Source organism: Mesoplodon bidens, assembly GCF_964165515.1.
Source record: "Mesoplodon bidens genome assembly, chromosome: 8".
Lineage (NCBI taxonomy): Eukaryota > Metazoa > Chordata > Mammalia > Artiodactyla > Ziphiidae > Mesoplodon > Mesoplodon bidens.
Genome location: NC_138165.1, coordinates 108,900,722 through 108,923,062, shown reverse-complemented (window position 1 = coordinate 108,923,062; position 22,341 = coordinate 108,900,722). Strand labels below are relative to the sequence as shown.

The 22,341-nt window shown below is 53.5% G+C and overlaps 1 protein-coding gene across 6 annotated transcripts in view; it reads right to left on the bottom strand.

The window, feature by feature from the left end:
* Positions 1–20,607, bottom strand: part of AGAP1 (ArfGAP with GTPase domain, ankyrin repeat and PH domain 1) — a 566,346-nt gene extending 545,739 nt beyond the window's left edge. For all 6 annotated transcript variants that reach the window (XM_081243347.1, XM_081243348.1, XM_081243351.1 and 3 more), the window contains exon 1: positions 20,399–20,607. In XM_081243347.1, coding sequence (XP_081099473.1) covers positions 20,399–20,561 — 163 coding nt within the window. In that variant the 5' untranslated portion in view covers positions 20,562–20,607. The remainder of the gene's footprint in view (positions 1–20,398) is intronic.
* Between the last annotated feature and the right edge of the window lie 1,734 nt (positions 20,608–22,341).

Genomic DNA, 22,341 nt, shown 5'->3' with positions numbered 1-22,341 from the left:
GAACTTACGCGCAGAGCAAAGACGCTCAGACTCCTGGTGGGAGGGAAAAATCCAACAACCAACCTGGAAAACAGTTTGGCAGTTTTCTAAAAAGTTGACTATACACCCACCACATCTCCCAGCCACTCCTTACTAGATATTTACTCAAGAGAAACAAAAGCGCGTGCCGATAGGAAGAACAGTACGTGAGTGTTCACAGCAGATTATCTGTAAAACCAAACCCTGGAAATGAGTCAATCCATATCCAACAACAGGATAAGCTGTGGGGAGCACATACAATGGAATACGACTCAGCGGTAAAAAAGAGCAAGCGACTGGGCCTCCCTGGTGGCGCAGTGGTTGAGAGTCCGCCTGCCGATGCAGGGGATACGGGTTCGTGCCCCGGTCTGGGAGGATCCCATATGCCGCGGATCGGCTGGGCCCGTGAGCCATGGCCGCTGGGCCTGCGCATCCGGAGCCTGTGCTCCGCAACGGGAGAGGCCACAACAGTGAGAGGCCCGCATACCGCAAAAAGAAAAAAAAAAAAAAAAAAAAAAAGAGCAAGCGACTGATACACACAACGACTTGTGTGAATCTCAAAATCCTGACACTGAGCAAATGAAGCCAGATGAAAAAAGGGTCCATTACTACGTGATTCCGCTTCTGTTAAATTCTAGTAAATGCAAACTAATCCACAGGGACAGGAGATCAGTGCGAGCGGATGGGGGTGAGGGGATGGGTCACAGGGGGCAACGCCTGAAGAGATGAACACGTCCGACAGCGTGATTGTGGTTTCGGGGTGGCCCATCAAAACTCATCAAACTGTAAAGTTTCAATGTGTGCAGTTTCTCTTGCAGAAATTGTAAGTCTATAAAGTGGTAGAATAAAATAAAGTAAGTGCAGAAAGGGTACGGCAGCTGTAAAATTCACCGAGAATAACTGTTCCGTCCCATGGGGGGCGGGGGGCCGTCACACGACCTTACAGGTAAGTCCTGCCTAAGCAGGTGGGGACTGCTCAGGTGGGAACTCTCGGCTAGCAGCGCTGCACCCCCTCCCCCAACACTGCTACGATGGATGCCGGGGGATGGGCGCACAGCCACCACCTACACTTCCCACTCCTTCCCCATCACCCAGGGGCCCATCGCCCCTCCCCGGCCTGGGGCAGGTACAGCGGTCGGCCCCCTGCACAGATGGGGACTAAGCCCCGCCTAAAGGCGAGTCCGGTCTGGCACAGAACAAGAAAGCAGACCCTCACCAAATGCCCTTGGCAGGAATTTTGTGGACAGAGCGCTAGACGGGCATCAGAGAACTGCCAGCCTGACAAAGCCAACTACAGGACAAGCCTGGGTGAGCCTCACCCCTCTCCGTCCCCAGAGCCACCCTCTGAAAGAGGGACGGTGCCGTCTGAGCCGCCCGAACACCCCTGCGGTGGAAAGCAAACCCTGCGCTGAGCCCCACGTGGAAGACTGGCCCTGCTCCCTCATGAAGCCAGCATCGGAGCCGAGCACAGGACTCGGCCACTTCCGGCCCTGGCACCTGGCTCGGCATGACCTCAGGTCAATCATGTTGACTTTCAGGGCAGCAATTTCTCTATAATGTGCTAATTATAGCTCAGAGGAAGAGTAACTTCTATTTATACGTGTCTCAAATGAACTGCTTGACAGCATCTTTATTATTAAGATGTCACATAGGGGCTTTCCCTGGTAGCGCAGTGGTTGAGAGTCCGCCTGCCGATGCAGGGGACACGGGTTCGTGCCCCGGTCCGTGAAGATCCCACGTGCCGCGGAGTGGCTGGGCCCGTGAGCCGTGGCCGCTGAGCCAGCGCATCTGGAGCCTGCGCTCCGCAACAAGAGAGGTCGCGACAGTGAGAGGCCTGTGCACTGCGATGAAGAGTGGCCCCCGCTCGCCGCAACTGGAGAAAGCCCTCGCGCAGAAACGAAGACCCAACACAGCCAGCCATCCATCCATAAATTAATTAATTAATTAATTAAATTAAAAAAAAAAAAGATGTCACATAATTCGAGTGCCTTAAAGTTAATAGCTATAGTTTCAACCGCCTGGAATAAAGGTGTCACAGATGTTCTGAACTCAGGTGAATTTTCAAAGCCACGCTGTCTGGAATCTCTCCCTCCTCCCAGACTGGGAACCTGTCACCGCAGGCCACCAGCTTGTGCCACGTGTCCTTGCCGTGCAGTCAAAACCGCCAGCCAGCATCCCGACGCCACCAATCACAGCAACGGAGGAAAAGCAAGCTAGCAGCTGTGATTTTCCTGGTGACCACGGTGAGTAAAAGACACCTACAGGAGGAGCACAGAGCACAGAGAACTCCGCATCCCCTCTGCAGACCCTGGGAGGATCTGAGAGGTCTCCTTTCGGGATCATTAAAAATGTCATGAAGAACCCAGGGGTAAGACGGGAATAAAGACACAGACCTACTAGAGAATGGACTTGAGGATACGGGGAGGGGGAAGGGTAAGCTGGGACGAAGTGAGAGAGAGGCATGGACATATATACACTACCAAATGTAAAATAGATAGCTAGTGGGAAGCAGCCGCATAGCACAGGGAGATCAGCTCAGTGCTTTGTGTCCACCTAGAGGGGTGGGATAAGGTGGGAGGGAGGGAGACGCAAGAGGGAGGGGAGATGGGGATATATGTATATGTATAGCTGATTCACTTTGTTATAAAGTAGAAACTAACACACCACTGTAAGGCAATTATATTCCAATAAAGACGTAAAAAAATAAATAAATAAAAATTTTTAAAAAATTTTTTTAAAATGCAGAAAGGTAGGTGGGAGGGGGAGGAAGGGGGGTTAGTGTGTGAGTCCTGAGTTCGAATCCAGACTCAGCCACCTCCAGGTGTGGGCAGATTTGGGCAAAGCTCTCAACGCTAGGCCTCAAGCTCCCGGCCCGCAAAAGGAGGGTTCTACCACCTCTGTCCTGGGGTGACCAAGTGAAATGACACAAAGCATGCTAAGCCCTTAACACAGGGCGGGGTCCCCCACGCAATAAACAGTTGGTGTTATTACGGACTTTATTAAGGGAGGAAAAGGGAAGAAACCAGGAGTGTGTTCATGAAATGTTTAATAGAAATTTCTGGAATCTGGAGCAGGAACAGCTGTCAGGGACGCCTCCAAGCGACGGTGTCACTTACAAGGCAAACCCGCGCCCGGCAGCCGCTGGGGCAGAGCTGCACCCCAGGTACATAGGCCGAGCCAGACTCCTCTGCCAGGGCACCCGGCCACTCACCCACTGCCTCGTGCTGGCCTCCCCCCACTGTCCTCGCGGTGCAGGGCATTTTTAAGTGGCTACTCATGTCCTCTGTTCCCCCAAACTAATTCATAACTGAAGTCTGAAAGGGAACCACTGCGGGAGGCAGAGGCTGGGACTCCTTAGCCAGCTGGCCTGGGAGCGAGCCTGGCCCACGGGACCAGCCGCCACCAGCCAGCGGCTCCCACGTGACAGGTCCCGAACAGCTGCCTCGCTCGGGGCTTTCCAGGTACAGAAGCTCGGCACAGAGAAAGGTCCACCCGTGATGGCAAAATAATCCCCCGATGAAAGAGCAGGAAGTTCTGAAGCAGGGCTCGGCTCCAAAGGGTGGGCCCAGAGCAAGTGTGGCCTGGCTGCTGGGGGGCTTTAGGGAGAAGAATCAGCAAGATGCTGCTGCAGCTCCAGCTCCCTTCAAGCTCATAAAAAAAGACTGGAACCTAAAGAGTAGAGATCGTAACGCACAGAGAAAAGAGCAAGAAAACGTACTGGGCAGATGGCTGCGGTCTCTGTCCACTGTGCCTTGTCCACTCGGCCCCTTGTCCACCACCAGGCCCCATGTCCCCCCTCTTTGCAGTGTCGGTAGAGGACAGAAGGCAGCATGGATCCGGGTGGAGGAAAACACGAGTCAGTGCTGGGCCTTCACTGCTGGCTTCAGGTCTCGGTGGTCCTGCTCGTGTGGACACAGCTTCTCACAGCGCCTTACCAAGAACGGTCTCGGTGACATCACATTTTGAAACCAAGAGAGAAACTCTTGGCCAAATAGACTCAAGTTTCTGATTAAAATTTTTGTTTTTGTGTCCAGAAAGCCCCAAAAAGGCAATCTCAAAGTCATCACTCTTTAAGTCATGTTTTATTTCAATACTGGAACCCAGGCTTAACAAACCCCAGGAGCTGAATCTAACAGGAGTTATGTAACGACAGCCAAGGTAACAGGAGCCATGGAAAGTGGATATTCCACACACAAGTTACTGGAAAAGTTCACTGCAATCAGCTTTGCACAGTATCTTCCTACAGAATTCTCAGACAGGAGTTGTTTAAGAATCAACACACGGTTGCAGCAGGATGGAGGCTCCTGTCCCCTATGGCTACAAGACTCGAACCCCAACCAAGACAGTCCATGCATCTCTCCATCCCTCACCTGCTAACGAGTATTGTCAAGGCTGACGGGACAGCTCTAGGGATAAAACAGAACAAGACAACGTGCTCCCGCCCTCTCGGGAAAAGACACCCTAACACATCCACGCCAACATCCACATTCACAAGTGTCATTATAAATCGCATTACATTTCCATGAGAGAGACAGCAGGGGATGGGGGGACACCAACAGGGAGCCCGGCTCCAGGGGTGACCGAGGTGACTTCCCTGGGTCCCTGGGGTGTAAGGTAAGGCCCCAAGAACAAGTGGCTTTTTGATACTTAAAGAGAGTCAAGGGGGACTTCCCTGGCGGTCCAGTGGTTAGGACTCCGAGCTTCCACTTCAGGGGACACGGGTTCAGTCCCTGGCTGGGGAATTAAGATCCCACATGCCTTGCGGCCATTAAAAAAATAATAATAAAGAAAAGAGAGTCAAGCCTTAAGGAGAATTTTGGTTGCCTGTTGTTGAAATAGACAAGCAAGACATCTGAAATCCTTCCACCATGAAAACGCACGGAGGCTGGGGCATTCCTTTTTTTTGTTTTTTAATTTATTTTATTAAAGTATAGTTGATTTACAATGTTGTGTTAATTTCTACTGCAGAGCAAAGTGATTCAGTTATACATATATACATTCTTTTTCATATTCTTTTCCATTATGGTTTATCATAGGATATTGAGTATAATTCTTTGTGCTATACACTAGGACCTGGTTGTTTATCCATCCTATATATAACAGTTTGCATCTGCTAACCCCAAACTCCCAATCCATCCCTCCCCTGCCCCTGCCAGGCAACGACAAGTCTGTTCCCTATGTCTGTGAGTCTGTTTCATAGATAAGTTCATTCGTGTAAGTGATAGCATTATGGTATTTGTCTTTCTCTGCCTGACTTACTTCACTTAGTATGATTATCTCTAAGTCCATCCATGTTGCTGCAAATGGCATTATTTCATTCCTTTTTTATGGTTGAGTAGTATTCCACTGTGTATATGTACCACATCTTCTTTATCCATTCACCTGTTGATATACATTTGGGTTTGTTCCCATGTCTCGGCTACTGTAAATAATGCTGCTGTGAACATTGGGTATGTTTTCAAATTATAGTTCTGTCCAGATAGGAGTGGGGCTGCTGGATCATATGGCAACTCTATTTGTAGTTTTCTGAGGAACCTCCATACTGTTCTCCATAGTGCTTCACCAATTTACATTCCCACCAACAGTGGAGGAGGGTTCCCTCTTCCGGGAGCATTCTTTTTTAACTAAACTGTTAGAACGAGAGAATCCCTGTCCCATCAGCAGGTGACATGTTCGAAAGTTAAGCTTTCCCCACTTTGTGGGGAGAGGTGGTCACTGTAAGCAAGATAGAGGAGAGCATGGGAGGAAGGGATGGACACTCAGAGCCGCCCGGAAGCTCAATCCCTAGTCGAGTGACAAGAGGTGACAACTGAAATGTATTTTGCCATAAGTGCCCCTCAGCTAAAAGCCAGCCTGGACTTTGAAGAGATAATCATGACGAAGTGGAAGTTAAAACCCAGGGCTCGGGCTTCCCTGGTGGCGCAGTGGTTGGGAGTCCGTCCGCCGATGCAGGGGAGGCAGGTTTGTGCCCCGGTCCGGGAGGATCCCACATGCCGTGGAGCGGCTGGGCCCGTGAGCCATGGCCGCTGAACCTGCGCGTCCGGAGCCTGTGCTCCGCAACGGGAGAAGCCACAGCAGTGAGAGGCCCGCGTACCGCAAAAAAAAAAAAAAAAAAACAGGGCTCTGGCTGGATATTTTAGACTCACAGGCTCAGCAAATGGAAATTTGGTTTGGAAGCAAAGGCAGGGCTGTGAGCTAAGATGGCTTGAAGGCTCGAGTCCGGGGAGAAAAAAGTCTGACCTGCCAACATAACCTGGGTGCAGCCCGGAGACGCACCCTGTGACGTGCAGACAACAGCTCAGAGCCGTGGAGGAGACATTGAGAGGCCATACGGGGGAAGGAATCTGCTGATTCAGTCCCCCTGAAAAGCTGCACGGTCAAAGGCCAGCTCTGGGCAGGATGTGGAGGGAGCTGCAGGGGGTCGATTGAGGAGGAGGCTGCGGACTAATAGCCCTTTGTGAAATCACTGCTGGCTCAAGGACAACCCAGAAGACATGCCCCATATGGGCCCAGTCTGGGGAACAGGAATTTGGGCCTAATCAGGTTCTGTAATTAACACTGTAGTTAACGCTGCTGAGACAGGAATCACACTATAATTTGGCTCCCAGTTCAGCCCAGGATGCTCCCTAAACTCATAAACTGGAGAGGTGAATGAGAGCTGAACTAGACACCTAGCATATAGGCCATACACACACACGGGCTCGATAACCACACCTGCAGCATTTACCATGTGCTCACCGCGATGACAATGATACAGCACCGCCAGGATTACAGAGAGTTCCACACCTGTTTTTCCTATCTCTGGCTAAGTCTGGGGAACCAGGGTATAGTGGAGATGCTGGAGATTATTGTCACGGACAGGGTTCCTTCTGCAGACCCCTGCACACTCTCAGATGTCATAACAAGGCCTTCAACGTGTGTGCACCTGTTACACAAGGCACACGAGGGCTAGATCATCCACGTACTACATGGATTACATACACACATACAATATGTTTTCTTCCCTTTTTGGCTATTACTCTACTGAGTGAAATTTCACTCTTGGGTTCGTTGAGGGAAAGAAGACTGTGGGTGGAAGAACTGAACACAATGCCCTGGGACAATCTGGCTTCCTCTGACCAAGTCTTCTCCTGCCCACCCTCCCCATCCCCTCCTCCACCACTACCAGACCAGGTCGGTTCAGGGACTGAGGAGCAATGGATGGGACAGTGGCAGTCACTTTGGAGACTGGAGGAAACTTGAGCTCAATCAAAGTTCAACACCATGGATTCTAGACTCTGAAAGTGAGGCCGAAAGGGACATATGTGTTTCCCAAGGGTTCCACAGCAAGTCACTGAGGCAGGGGCCTGTCTTGGCTCCCCCAGCTAGGGTTGCCTGTCCCCCTACAAGTCACATAGAGTCATCAGATCCTCCACGACATCATTCTGCTTCCAGGAAGTGATCATGGTGTAACATGATCCAACAAGGAAATGCCTGTGCTCCATATCAACACATGGACTATTCCTAAAACCAAAGTCCTGGACAAAGAGGATGGCATGCCATCCCATCAACCAAAACCACCAAGGCCCAAAGTAGGGTTGCCCTCCCAAACACACACATGCTCAGCCATAGAATTCAAGTCAGAGCTCAATTCAAAGTGTCCCTTTGGGTTCAAGGTTAAACTGTATCGAGATTAACAACACACACTACTATATATAAAATAGATAATCAACAAGGACCTACTGTATAGCACAGAGAACTCTACTCAATATTTTGTAATATCCTATGAGGGAAAAGAATCTGAAAAAGAATATATATATTCAGTTATATATAATACACATATATTCAGTTATATATATATAACTGAATCACTTTGCTGTCCACCTGAAACTAACGCAACATTGTAAATCAACTATGCTTCAATAAAATAAAATACAAAAATAAATTTTTAATTTTTTAAAATTTTATTGAAGCATAGTTGATTTTACAAATTTTTTTTAAAAAAGATTAACAACAAAAACTGTCCTTCTGAAGCACAAGTTAAACCAACTTCCCCTGCAGCAGGAGACACTTCACATTCAATCAACGCTTAATAAGCACCTTGTCCCTGCTGTGCCTGCACTGCACCTGGAATCTGACACCATGACACCCAGATGGTATGGTTTCCAGAAATCCTTTGGATTCCATGTCAACATGGAGCCAGCCTGGGAACACCCTGCATTCTATTAAAAATGCCTGCTGAATTATCATCCTCTGGATGGAGAGATATACAAAACATTAACTAGCGGAGAAGCAAAGCAATGGGTATACAAGAGTTCACTCTGAACGTTCTTTCAACTCTTCCATGTTTGAAATTTTTCATCACCATATGTTGAGTAAAAGAGATTCTCCTCAACCTGTAGACAATGTTCATCTCTTTTCATTGCAAAATATCTTGCTCACACAAATCCCAGACCCTAGGCTGTGGGACCCAGAGACCCAGAGGGGGCGTCTGCAGTCCACCCAGGGGGGGTGAGGGCTCCGTGGACTCAGGTGAGGGGTCTCCCTTGCCACGCCCCGCGCTACACAAAGCGCCCAGATGTCTAAACCAAAGAGTGGAGCAGGGTCCCGTCTTCCCGGATGAGGAAGACTGCACCGCGCTGAGATTCTTTTATGTCCAAGCAGGTGACCTGGAAACTGAAAATCCCAGAAGTGCACCCCTTCAACCTGCATCCCCTCAGAAGTTGAAGCTGGGATTCTAGAAGAAACACAGGCTCTGGCGTCTGAGTCTGGAATTCTGAGCCACTTGAGAAAAAGCAACACTGCCACAAAGTCCAGACCCAGCTCGCCATCCGGGCAGGGTCCCCGAGACGCACAGACAGAAGCACAAGAGCCAACTGCCCATGATCTGAGCGCCTACCACTCCCCCCCACCCCACAATTCTCCTGCCAAGCAAGGAGTTGAGGGAAAGAGTTTGGGGCTTCGGAGGTTTTTTTGCGGGGCGGGGGAGAACTCTAGATTTAAAGATCAAGCAGGAAGAGATAGATATATAATTTTTTTATGCCCCAGCATAAGATGACCAGAAGAGCAAGCCCAAATTGAGAAACCTGGGTAAAACTGAAATTATTCAAGTGAAAAAAAAAAAAATAGAAACACACTTCTTTGTGTGAAGACAGTGAGATTTCTTTGGGCAGAGATGAGAGTTTTCAAAGGCTTCCTTCGGAAGCGAGATGTCAAGATGCCCAGTCAGCGATCCCCTGCCCCAAATGGCATTAGCTCCCCATCCTCTGGGGCTCAAACAGCTCTTCCTGCAGGAGCTCCTGGGCTCCCCAGGGCACCCCCTCCAGCCCTCCCAGCCCACTGCACCCCTGGCCCGAAGCCTGTGCCTGCGCTGACCTACACAAGCAAGCAGCCTGTTTGCCTCTGCGTTCCCAGCATGTGGCTCTACAAGTCTACGGATTAAAAACATAAAGTGAAAAATTAAGTACACACCTAATAGACAGATACGGCATAGCTACAGAGACAGAGACAGAGAGGGAGACTCAGACACAGAAGAGATTTAGGCACCAGTCCAGCACCATGGGACACGTGCTCTGGGGCAGGCACAGGTGGCCAGGAGACGACCCGGCTGGATGAGCAGAACCGCAGGGCCACCAGAGTCCAGGCTCAATCATACACGTCCCCCTGCGGACTGATTCAGCTCCTGGACAGCAATGCACGCTAGCTTCACTCTTAAGAGGTTGCCGTGCCCCTCAGACACCCAGTTAAGTTTCTGCAGGGGAGGAAGTGGCTGCCGTACATCCCAGATGCCTGCCCCTCAGCCTGGATGACAGACAGGGGTGACTCGTGAATCTATACATCCGAGCCCACCCTGCAGGGGCAGGGTCCTCCCACCACAAATCCCAGGTAACCGCCCTGCTGTGGCTGAGCACCCCTCCAGCCCAAACCTGAGGGCTTCCAGGGCATCTAGAGGTGGAATCTCCCCACACGGCCCCACTCCTGCATTCCCTGGGTCAAACTTCGCTCCTTCCTCCTGCCCCCTCCACCCGAGACTCACAGGCAACGTCAGGCCTGCACCTGCATCCTTGGGGGCCCATCTCTGTTCCCCTGCTCCCTTGCCCAGGCCCCCACCTCCCCTTGCAACAGCCCAGTTTTGTGGGGTTTTTTAATTTTTTTAAATTAATTTATTTACTTATGGCCGTGTTGGTCTTCGTTGCTGCACGCAGACTTTCTCTAGTTGCAGCGAGCGGGGGCTACTCTTCATCGTCATGGGGCGTGGGCTTCTCACTGCAGTAGCTTCTCTTGTTGCAGGGCACTGGCTCTAGGCATGCGGGCTTCAGTAGTTGCAGTGCAAGGGCTCAGTAGTTGTGGCTTGCAGGCTCTAGAGCACTGGCTCAGTAGTTGTGGCATGTGGGCTCAGGAGTTGTGGCTCGCGGGCTCTAGAGCACAGGCTCAGTAGTTGTGGCACGTGAGCTCAGTAGTTGCGGCTCATGGGCTCTAGAGTGCAGGCTCAGTAGTTGTGGCTCGTGGGCTCTAAGCACGTGGGCTTCAGTAGTTGTGGCACACAGGCTCTAGAGCGTAGGCTCAGTAGTTGTGGCATGCGAGCTCAGTAGTTGTGGCTCATGGGCTCTAGAGTGCAGGCTGAGTAGTTGTGGCTCGTGGGCTCTAGGCACGTGGGCTTCAGTAGTTGTGGCACACGGGCTCTAGAGCGCAGGCTCAGTAGTTGTGGCGCACGGGCTTAGTTGCCCTGCGGCATGTGGGATCTTCCTGGACCAGGGCTCGAACCCGTGTCCCCTGCACTGGCAGGCGGATTCTTAACCACTGCGCCACCAGGGAAGCCCGACAGCCCAGTTACGAACCCTCCCTGCCACTCCCCACCACCACGGGCCGCCACCACCATTTCTATCCTGCCTGGTAACAGCTGAGCATCATGGCACAACCTTTTCCAAATGGAAATCCATAATCTGTCATTTCCACGGCCCAATAATAAAAGCGCTCCAGCATGCTCTCTGGGGCTCACCGGGCTCTTCTCCATCCTCTGGCCTCTCCTCCCCAGGTCCCCGCAGGCTGCAGAGAATGGGTTCTGGATGCTCCACTCCTATTACCCGCCGGCCCGGAAAGCCTCCACTGCCTGATTCCCACCCAGCTTCCAAGTCCAGTTAATCCCACTCCCCTCCCCTGCATCACACCACCTGCTTATCCCAGTCTGGACCAGTGTGGCCTCCTGGGCTAGGTCCGACTGCGCTGGGAGAGGGGCTCCAAGCCCACACGTCTGCCTGTACCCCCAGATGCAAAGAGAGTGCTTTGCCCACTGTCGGTGCTCGATAAAATCTGGTAGATTCTCACACTGGCCACTTCCCATACTAAACAAAGTGAGGGTAAACCCGGCCCTCCCAACCCCCATCCCTCGAAATAAATATTTGCGTTTGTACAGCCACTGTTCACACAGGCACACACCCCTCTCTCTCTCAGGCCCTCGGGGTCCTTTACCAGCTTCCCGGGTTTGGCCTCGAGAGCGTGGCCTTTGTGGAGGGGGATGGGCGGCTCCCAGGACACAGCGGGAGGAACAAAGAAAATAACCCCTTGAGAGTAACAGAGAGTTAGCAACACTTCACTGATCTTTTTCCCTTTTGTGTCTCCGCATAATTGCTACGAACAACAGAGACTGAAGAGCGCTAATATGTAACCATTAAGACCACGGATCAGTTTGGACGGGGAGTACAGAAGGAGTTTGCCTTCCGGTGCCAACAGAGACGCACAGGTCACCTAAAACCGGGCGCCGAGGTGTTGAGATAGACTCGGGGCTGGTCTGGGCTCAGCCAGGAGGACCCCCACTGACCACGGATGTCGGGCAGGAGCCAGGGAGAGCCGTGGGGACCCCGTTCCAGTCCCGGGGGAATCGCGCCATCCAGAGTTTCGAGGAAAACACTTCCTGGTGAAGGATTTCACTCTCACAGCTCCACTTACAAAGCTATACTTATTCCACTAACAGGGAATGAGGAGCCTATAGAATATCCAAAGCTAAAAACCTAATGTCTAAGACAGCGCCGGAAACGTATTAAGCACTTGACTGTTTGTTTCTGGACCAACAGCTGGAAGGAAGGAGAAGCGGAGGACGGAGGCAGCAAGCAGCCCCCATCCTGAGTGTCTGCAATGAACCCTGAACAGCAAGGAAAGGTCTCCAGACGGGGGCCACCGACGGAGCGGGTTCCGGAGCAGCCGCGCTGACCTGCGAGAAGGGCTAACGGGACGCAGCGCTCGGCTCCCCGGCGTGCACCCCCCAACAGGAACGGGGACACGTGGGCACCAAAGGCACGGCAGCCCTATTCCCAGCAGCCCCGAACGTGAAACCACCCAAATGCCCGTCGTCGGCAGAACAGGTAAGTAAACGGAGGCAACCACCTCCAACCGCATGCAACACAGAAGATGAGTCTCGCCCTGCGCTAGCCAACTCAGGTTTTTTGATCTGGATGCTGGATGTACCCATGTGGTCAGTGTGCGAAAACGCCCTCCCTTATGACCTGGGCATCCTTGTGGATCTATGCTTTATGCCAAAAAAAAAAAAAAACGCTCAAAAAAACTAGGGCGTTTGAAGTGGTCTCAATCCCAAACTCCTAATAGTAACATATGGAAAATCAGAGATCCAGGCTTGATCGTCGAAGCTAAAACTGAAACAACTGTTTGTCTGTCTGGAATCAGGTTCACCGGCCTGACCTGACAGGAGCGGTGTCAGGACAGAAGACTGAGTCACTGCTCACAGCAGCACCCAGGTCTTTGGAAACCACAGCAAAGGGTAGGCAGGCAGGCCCACGGAAGTCCCCTCCCTGGAAAACATGCCGGTTCTCCCCTCTCAGATAAGGACAACTGGAAACACAAACAGCAGGCTCTCAGGGCAATCCACTTCTATTTCATTACAAAAGGGAGCCAGTAGCTACCACCTCTGTAAGACCCAATCTTGCTGACGGCCACCATGTGCCCTCACACAGAGACTATGAAGGAATAAAAACTCTTTCAGGAAACTAAGGTGGGTCTTGTTTTGCTGTAGGTACTCACGCAAAAAATTTTTTCTGTCGTATGCTCAGTACTGCTGGTAGACTATGTCCATATCACCTAAAACTCACTGAACGAAAACTAAATTCACTGCCTGAAGATACTGTTCCCTCTTGAAGACTATCATCTGAGGATCCGGTGATAGTAGCTTTGTGTGCTAAGCTGGAAAGGGACACGGTTCTCTCTGCAAGAGCCTGCTGGATGTTGACGTTTCTAAGACCAAGCATAAATCGTTTGTGAACATGGCCGGTAATTATTTGGAATTCTTCTCCCAGAACCATGAAAAGTGTTTCCCACCCTTTAAAAAAAAAAAAAAAAAAAAAGCAGCTTCTAACCAGGATGCTAATGACAACCAGACGGCATAGGCAGTTCTTGAAGATTACACAGTCGCTTGTGTAGAAACACTGCACAAATACTCCCAACACTGCAGCCCAAAAAAAGACAGTCCGCATCAAACAGCGGGAGAAGTGTGAAATTTGCAAAGAAGCCCCTGGTTAAACAAAAACACCAGTCTGTTCGCAGAGAGCTCAGGGTGGCCACCTGTTCAGGGCCGGTGGCGAGTTCTGATTAGCAGAGTGGGAGAAACAGTATCAGAGCGATGACAGCCCCCGCTCGGGCCCTGGGCCCAACCCTCCAGCCTATATTTAGTCTGCTCTTTGTGGAAGTGTCCCAACCTCGCACACAGACAAGCTCTTTGGCTGGTTGCTCAAAGGGTCCAGTAACAAATCTCTTCTGCTGGGGCAGGTACCTTCTCTCCTTCCCTCCCTGGCCGCCACATGCAACCAAGGCAGCCCCTCCCGCCTGGGTCAGTCGTGAGCAGAGAGCACAGGGAGGTGAAGGGATGGGGCCCACTGCGAAGCCAGCCCTGCCCCCGGATGGGTCATCACCGCGACCCGGTGCGCAGGCTTCCCACACCACAGGATGGGAGTCAACGTCCCCCTCAGCCTCAGAGGCCCGCGGCTCCCGGAAGGACGGGGCTCAGGGCAGCACACGCTGGGCCTGGTGCTCAGAACCCAAGGAAAATCACAGATGCTGCAGAGATTAGAGATGAACATCTGCAGAGTACATTTTCCTTCTCAGAGAAAGGTACTTAACAAAGGGTAGGAATTATGTGGCTAAGCACCAGATCAGAACCCCCAACCCTGGATTTTAAAAATAACTAAGCCTGATCCGCTTTGCCAAACTCAATCACTTAGGCAAAGGCCTCAAAGAATCTGGAGTGTTGGGCGGGGGGGGGGGGGGGGGGGCTGTGACACGGGTTTGCTGGAACGCGACGAAACAAGAGATGGGACCAAATCGGTAGTTCAAACAAGCCAGAGCCAGACGCACCAACTGTAAACACCTGCAGGGTACACAGGAAAAAAAGGATGCAAAGTAAGAGATTTTAGTCTTAACAAAATAAAAAGTCAGTTTGAGACCAAAAAAAAAAAACCACCACCAACAACAACAGAGATGGTAGTAACAGGGCTCCAGGTTCTGCTGTGAAGGTTCCTGGAGCTGCCGGGGCTGCTTCTCCCTTCTGAGTCACTTCCACCAGGCTCCCCACACAGCCTTGTTAAGCTGCTAATAACATACAGCTCTCCTATTTAGAAATGCTCTTTTAGCTGCACAACAAAAACAAAACGTATCACCTGCCAAATTATCATAACAAGTGAATACCGAAGAACCCCACTTAAACACACAGGAGACTACGCTAAAGATCAACAACCGCAGAGACACAGGAAGGGAAGTCCACAGAACCCTGGACTGGGATTTACAGTCTCCCTCCCTAAGGGATGCCCTTGGCAACGTCCACCACCCACCAGCCACGCTCCTTGCAGGGCACTCAGCATCAGCACCATGGAAGCAGAGTGAACCTGGACCTGAACCCATTCAAACCTGGGCTTCAGGGCCTCCTGCACTGTGTTTAAGCTGTGTCACCAGAAGCAACGCCCTGGGCTCTTGGCCCCCGCCTGTCACCCACAGGGAAGGACAAGAGGACGCCCCTCCGCTGACGGAAAGCACTGCGCAGAGCCCTGACCCAGGGAAGATGCCCAGTCCACCGCCGGAGCTCCCTCCCCTCTTGGGCCATGCTTCTCAAAGTGCCGTCCCTGGACTGACAACACCAGCGTCCTCTGGAAACTTGTCGAAAGCACATTCTCAGGCCTGCTCCAAACCTACAGAACTAGAAACTCTGGGGCAGGGCCAGCACCCTGTTTTCCCAAGCCCTCCATGTGATTCCACTGCGCGCTTAACTTGGAGGACCAAGGCTCTCAACGTTCCACTGAAGATACTATGTTACGTCAGCCACCCCGCCTGTCACTCATCCATCCCTATCAATGGAATCGATTCTGGGTCTGAAATTCCCTTCCACCCAGAAGGAAGAAACACACCACCCTTTTGCCAAGAGCCAGATTGAAAAAGTGGCTAGGATTAAGCAAGCCCATCTTTTTCTTCCCCCACATGCACTAGAGAAAACTTCATTTCCACCCAAACACCACACGGCATTTGGTTTCCACCCAGGCTAATCCACCAGACCCAAGAAATACCCCGGCCCTGACACCCGTGCTCTGGTGACAACTATCAAAACACCGTCACTTCTGCCAGAGGCTCAACATTGTTCAGATCCCCAGTGAGGAACAAGAGGACCCAAACGCCAGAGAAAACACGAGCCCCCCTGACAAGCCACCCGCTCCACAAACAATTCCCGGGAGTCCTCCAAGGGCCAGACGCGACGCTCTGCGTCACCGCAGAGATAGAACACAAGCACGGCCCGATTTTCCTCGGAGGGCCCCCAGTCCTTGCTGGGAGCTGGGGCCTGGGACAGACAGGGAAGATGCTGACTTCAGCCAGGCTGAAGGGACGCCCAGGATCTGCAAGGGTCGGAGACCGTTAAGGTATGAAATTTAACCTGGAAGTGACGCACCGCCACCCGAGAATTATTTTGAAGGAGGAGACTGTGACACTCATATCAATAACGAAAAGGCCCCATATTTACAACTTGTATTAAGCCTGCAAGATTATGAACATAGTCAAGCGTGTCCAGGACGGGTTATGCTCCTTCCCGGCAGGAAGGGATTTGTTCCTTAAACACACACACCTGCCCCAACCAGATTAAATAAATTCTTACAGGCAAACAAACTCTTACAGAAGTTTTGCCGAGGTAAGCGACCACACAGAGAACGTAGGACTTTCAGTAACTGGCAGCACCCGCAACCCCTTCCTGTCTTGGGTTAAGGGGACACATGCTTGGGATGGTTTGTACACCCAGCCTGTGGGAACTATGAATAACCAGGAGCTTCATTCCTAGCTCAGAAAGGGCTAGAGAGACAGCGATGAGGTTGACCAGCCCAGCCCATCTCTTTCCAGCAAGTTTCCTACCCTTTCTGGGCCTCCAAGGTGGCATATCTGTGTCATGGGATCATCACAGGATGGACTGAGATGGTGCAGGTCAAGCACTTGGCACTCTGCTGTACACAGGGGCTCAACAGAGCTGCTGCATCGTGGGATGAAAGGCGCTCCCTGCCCCATCTTCCCAGGTTCCCCAAATGCTGGGGCTCAGCCCTTCAATGCCCCTGTGTAAGTGCCCTGACCAGGGGTGGCAGGCAGAGTTCTCTTGCTGAGGACTGGGCCACTGTGACCTCTCCAAGCCCTCCCAGGAAGCCACGCAAACCACCGGCGGGGCCAGTGGGGAACTCGGTTCCCCGCTCCCCGAGCAGCTGCTTGGTGAGTGTGGAGGCATGAATGCTGCTTAGGGGCTAGACCACGGGCCCGGCTGAGTGAGCTGGCCGTCTTATCATTTGCATCACGGTTCTGCGGCAGGCAAGCTGAATTACAAGGTGCAATGGCTAACAGAGGCTTTACCTGTACTAGAAGAACAAGCTTTATTTAACAGGAAAGGCAGCTGACTCATTCACCTCAACCCCATCAACCCCAGGTGGGCTTTTTAAAGGAGAACTGGAGGGGGGACCCTAGGCAAGATGCTTGCTCACCCAGGAGGCAGGCTGGTCCCGTTCATTTCCAGGCATGGAGAACACCCAGGGTGCTGGCCACACCCCTGGGGGACAGCCCAGAAATCTGACCAGGTCAATCTGAAAACAACAGGCAATGCTTCCTTAAACTCCAGAGATTGGAGGAAAAAAATAAATCTCTCAAAGTCCGAAGTAAAGATATGAAAAAAACACTTTTCTTTTTTCTTTTTTTTTTCTTTTTTTTTTGGCAAGGTGATGTTTTAAAACAGGACTGAGAACTAAATCACATTCCCCATGCCTTCAAACAGGTTCACAGACCCATTCAGATTTGGGGATCTTGGTGAGCTCTTTCAACTAAAATATATACAATTCGGCCCATCGTTAAGAGATTTTCCAGTCCAGACCCTCTTAGAATCACTTTGAAATAAGCATTAGCCGAAACATCCTCCCCTTTGACAAGCCCACTCCTCACTCCAACAGCCAACAGTTCTTGAAAGACTCTGGAAAACAGGGAAACTTTAAGTACATTATGGCACAAATGCTGGAACATTACGCCGATGTGAAAAATCGTATCTTTGAAATTGTTTCATAACGTTGAAAAGTGCTCACTTTATGCTAATCAGGTAGTTTTGTAAGTAGGACTCCAACTTTGCTTAGGTACACACAGAGGCAGGAAAAAAGCCTAGCTGCATCTCCTCTAAAATGCAGGCATTTTCTGTTTGTTGAGACAAGCGATGTTTAAACCATTTGTTATGACGTGCATATACTTTCCTGATTGGAAACGGTCTTGTTTTAAAATTCAGAGAGGTTTACATTTTGCTACCGTACCATCCTCACCTGAAAGGTTCACAGGCAGGGGCAGGTCTGCGTGCGTTTCTCAGAGGTACTGTGATCCTCTGGGCGCACACTCAGCTACAGCGCGGAGTTAAATGCGTCTGCGGTCTCCGTACCCCACGGCAATGCTCTCCTGCTCGGTGTGAGTGAAGAACCCATATCCTACACAATTGCACAAAGCTGTTTCTGCATGCTTCTCTCCTCACAGGAAAAATGTCATCCTGCCACAACTGAGCAATCTTCTCAATTTCCAAAATATCAATGATGTAGATATAAATCACAACCGTATCTTAAAACTGGTAGTGTGTGAGAACATTTCATTATAACAAATGAACTTATATTTCCTTAGGAGGGGCAGTGGAAGGTGCTTTGGGGGGCTGCAGACCTAGGTTCAAAGGATCCTTTGGTTCAGACCCGACTTTGACCTCAGTCAGACGTTCAGGAGGTCATGATCCTTCCCTGAATGAAGCTGGCCCACATTCTCTCAAAGGGTTGGTACAGCCCCACATCAAGCTTATGAATGCAAGAGCATGCTTGCTAAAGTTCTATACGAGTAAAAAGGGGTATCGTTGTTAATAATAATGCAAAGAACAGAATCATATTTGAATGGTTCTTAAGCCTCATTAAATTAACCACAGCCCTGACACAATATAAACATTCCTTTTTCTAACAAAAAAATAATAGCATTGCCCAAGTCCCAAGCAGGATTCATCACTGATTCTGTGTCTTATTAATGATAACAAGATTTCCAGCCAAGAAGGGGCCTAAAGTCTGACATAGTACAGGTAGACAGCAAGCTACCAGAAACCACCATCCAGGAACCACACAATGTTTGGGGTTTTTTAGAAAAGAAGGAAAAGAAAAGAAAAATGAAACCACATCCTCTTGCTAGAAAGTCAAAATGCTTTGCGGGGGGTGCCCGAGACCCCAGAACTGGGCTTCGCGATGGAGAATGAAAACGAGGCGGCATGAATCACACTCAGCTAGAGGTCTCTGCACAGAGACTAGGTGCCCTCAGCCAGGTGCTTTCAGTGCTAGTCACCAGCTTTCAAAGTGTTTCATCAGACTCCTATGGATGCTGCCAGAGAGCTGCGGAGAGACAGCGGAAACAGGCACAGGAGCCCTTCACTTGGGTGGCCACGGAGCCAGAGCCCCGGCTCTGGAGGGACGTTTCTGCAAGCTCACCCAGCATCAGCAGCTGTGTGCCGGTCCCGCGGCCTCCCGCGAGTCTTGTCAGAGCCACACTGCAGCCTCTGCCTCTCGAGGAATCTGGAAGCATCTTAAATTGCCAACAGGGCGGCCAGGTGCTCTGAGAGCCAGGCCCACATAAGGCTGGAGCACTGTTCAGATCCTCCCCGGAATTAGCAAGTCCCCTATGGAAACAGGCGGCCAATCAGCAGCCTGGCTGGGATGCTGTTCAAGTCCATAGGGCTGCCAAATGCCAAAAGGAGCAGCACCACCACATCCACCTTCACCTAACTGGTCAAGCGTCAAACCAAGACACTCTGGGGTGCGCAGTTCAGGCCGCACGGCGCCAAAGCAACGCTCTCCTGAGGCCAGTGCCCCCTCACCTGCAGATGGAAGGGAGCCGGGCGACGCCTGCGGCTAGCCGACACACTCCTGCCAGGCCTTAGAACCTTCTCAGTGTTCCTCAACTGTGGCCAGAGTGGCTTTTGGTTAGGACAGTTCTATATTATGGACAACCCACCCGTCAGTTCTTTTACCATCATTGACCAATGGCAGTGAGGAGGGAAGCAAGGGAACAAACCGGAAGCCGAAGAGCAGAGAAATAAGAGCCATGGTAAACCCGAGAAAACACAGGCCCAGGAGAGGCAAAATTCGCCTGAACGGCTCCGGAGGATCACTGCCTCGCCTGACTCGCAGGACGGTTGGTGGCCTCCAGTTCCAGGTGTGTGAAAGTGAGACCCCCCGCCCCGGGAGGGTTCTTCTGATGTGACCCAGGACTTCTGGCAGAAAACACGCCATAGAGGAAGCCAGCTTCTGCACAGGGGCAGGTGGACCAGCACCGGGAAACGATGCAGCCTGCTGCGGGGGCTGGCTCTCCGCTCCGGCTAAGGTCAGCTCTCTCCACTGTGCCCCCGAAATGGCCAAAGACACCAAAGGGGTTGGCCCTGCCCGCCTAAGCACGCCAGAGCCTCGCCCCCAGCAGCAACACTTCTCAAAAGACCTCTTCAACGTCCAGCAAGACGCTCGGCCCCAGCCTGGTAACCTGTCGCGGTCCGGTGGCGCCAACCCCTCCGGCTGCCCCGGGGCTTGGGCTGGGCCGGGTCACTCGGGCGGCCCAGGACGCGGCCACACGGAGCCACTTTCTCACCGGAGACTCTACTGCCCATTAGCACATTATCGCCGGCGATCCATCTTCCCTGGCAGAGCTGGCGCGCGCTCGCCCGGCCCTCAGCCTCCCCCTCCGCTCTCGCCCGGCCTTGCGGAGTGAGACGCGCCGCAGTGACCACTCGGCGGGGCAGCCGCGTGCCACGGCCCGGCGCGTGTGTACACACGCACGCACACACACGCGCGCGCCCGCTCCCCCGCGCCTTCCACAAGCCCCGCGGCAGCCCGGCCCTCACCTTCGATGGCGATGACGTGCTCCCGGATCTGATTCTGCAGCACCGGCTCCTCCACGCGCTCCAGCAGCTCGTAAATGGAGTAGATGTTGGGGTGGACCGACTCGAAGCGCTGGATCTCGGCCCGGATGGCAGCCGAGTTGGCCAGCTGCTGCTGGTAGTTCATGGTGCAGGCACCGCGCCCGGAGCCGCGCGCCCCCCGCCGCCGCCGCCGCCCCGCGCCCCGGGGCCCGCGGGCCGCCGAGCCCGGGGCGCCGCAGCCCCCGGGGAGCCGGGCCCGCCGGCGGCGGGCGGAGGAGGCGCGAGAAGAAAGGAGCGGGCGGGGCCGGCCCGCCGACTCAGTTCATGGCCGGGACGCGCGGCCGGCAGGCGGGCGAGCGAGAGGGCCCCGGCACCCCGGGTCAGCGGGCCCCCATGGAGCGCCGCGGCGGGCGCGGCCGGCCCCGGAGGAGGCTCGCTCGGGCGCCTTCCTGAGCCGCAGCCGCCTTCCACCCCTAGGCGCTGCCCCGCCAAGCAGCCATTAAAGCCCAGGCAGCCGCCGCGCTCTGAGCGCCGGGGCCAAGGGCCGGCCCCCGGGCAGCGGCCGCGCCGCTCGGGGCGCCCGGCCGCGGCGTGGGTCCGCGCGCTGCGTGCTGCGCCGCCCGGCGCGCCGGGGCCCCCGCGCCGAGCCCGCCGTGCGCCGCCCGCCGAGCCGGGACCGAGCCGTAGGCGCCTTGCAAGCCCCGGAGCCCGCGCCGAGCGCCACCCGCCGCCTGCCCGGCCAGCCCCCTCCCTGGCACGCAGGGCTCCGGCCCACGTCGGCCCCGCCTCCGCCCTCGCCCCGCCCCGCCCGCCCCGCCCGCCCGCGCCCTTGCCGCTCGCCGCTCGCGGCCCGCCGCCCGCCGCCGCTGCGTCCTCCCCGGCGCTTCCCAGCGCGCCGGATCCCGGTGAATTGCGCCAGGCTCCACCCCGCGCCTGCCCCTAGGCTTCCTGGGACTTGTAGTCCGCGCCGCGCCGCGTCGGCGCCCCGCCGGGACCGCGGGGAGGAGGCGCGCACGACCCCCGGGGCCCGCGTGCGGCCGGGGCCCCGGGGGCGAGGGGCCGGGCTGACAGGCTCGCAGACCCGCGACGCGGCCGGGTCCCTGCCCCAGCCTCTCCACGAGTCTTTGCGCTGCCCCGCGGCTGTCCCGCCGTCTCGGGACCCGGGAGGCGGTGCGCGACCCCGCCCGCGTTTTTGTTTGTTTCTGAGCGGCTGCTTAGAGGAGACTCTGCGACTCGCCGTGTCCCCCGACCGCACTTTGTTGCCTCCCCTCCCCCCAGCCCCAGTTTTCACTTGCTGTCTCCTTTTGCGAAAGTGACACGAGTGCTTACTCTAAATAAACTAAATTTCTTCCCGAAGGCGAAGAGTCTCCTTAGCCGTGGTGGCGTGTGTATTCACACTCCAGGAGTGAAGTTTAGACGGGGACACGAGGTGCTGTGAAATACCACGGAGGCTCCCTAGGCATCCTTTTCCTTTAAAATTTAAAAAAAAAAAAAAAAAAAAAAGCAAACTGAGATGTGGGTCCCCAGCCTGTTCACCCACCTCAGTCCCCGCGTAAGCTCAGCGCCCGGGACCCCGCGGAGCCTGACCGCACTGCTGCAGTGGGCCCAGCGCGCGCAGAAGGCTAATCCCGCAGGTTCGAGGCAAACCGGATAGTTGCAGATGTGCTGAGCACCGGCGCCAAGTTTGTGCGCACTGGCCTGGTCCCTGCCCCCGCCCATCCAAGTGACCTTTTGGAAACGCGGGTCCGCTGCCCTGGCATCCCTGATCAAAGCCAGCTGAGCCTTCACCTGGTTCATGTGCAGCCTGCGTGTGGCTTACTCACCCTGGTATCCAGCCTCCTTGGCTTACACTCTTTGGGCTCACAGTTCCCCCCAGACAAATGTGCCCACCACCTCAGCACTCTGAGCCCTTGCTCATGCCTTCC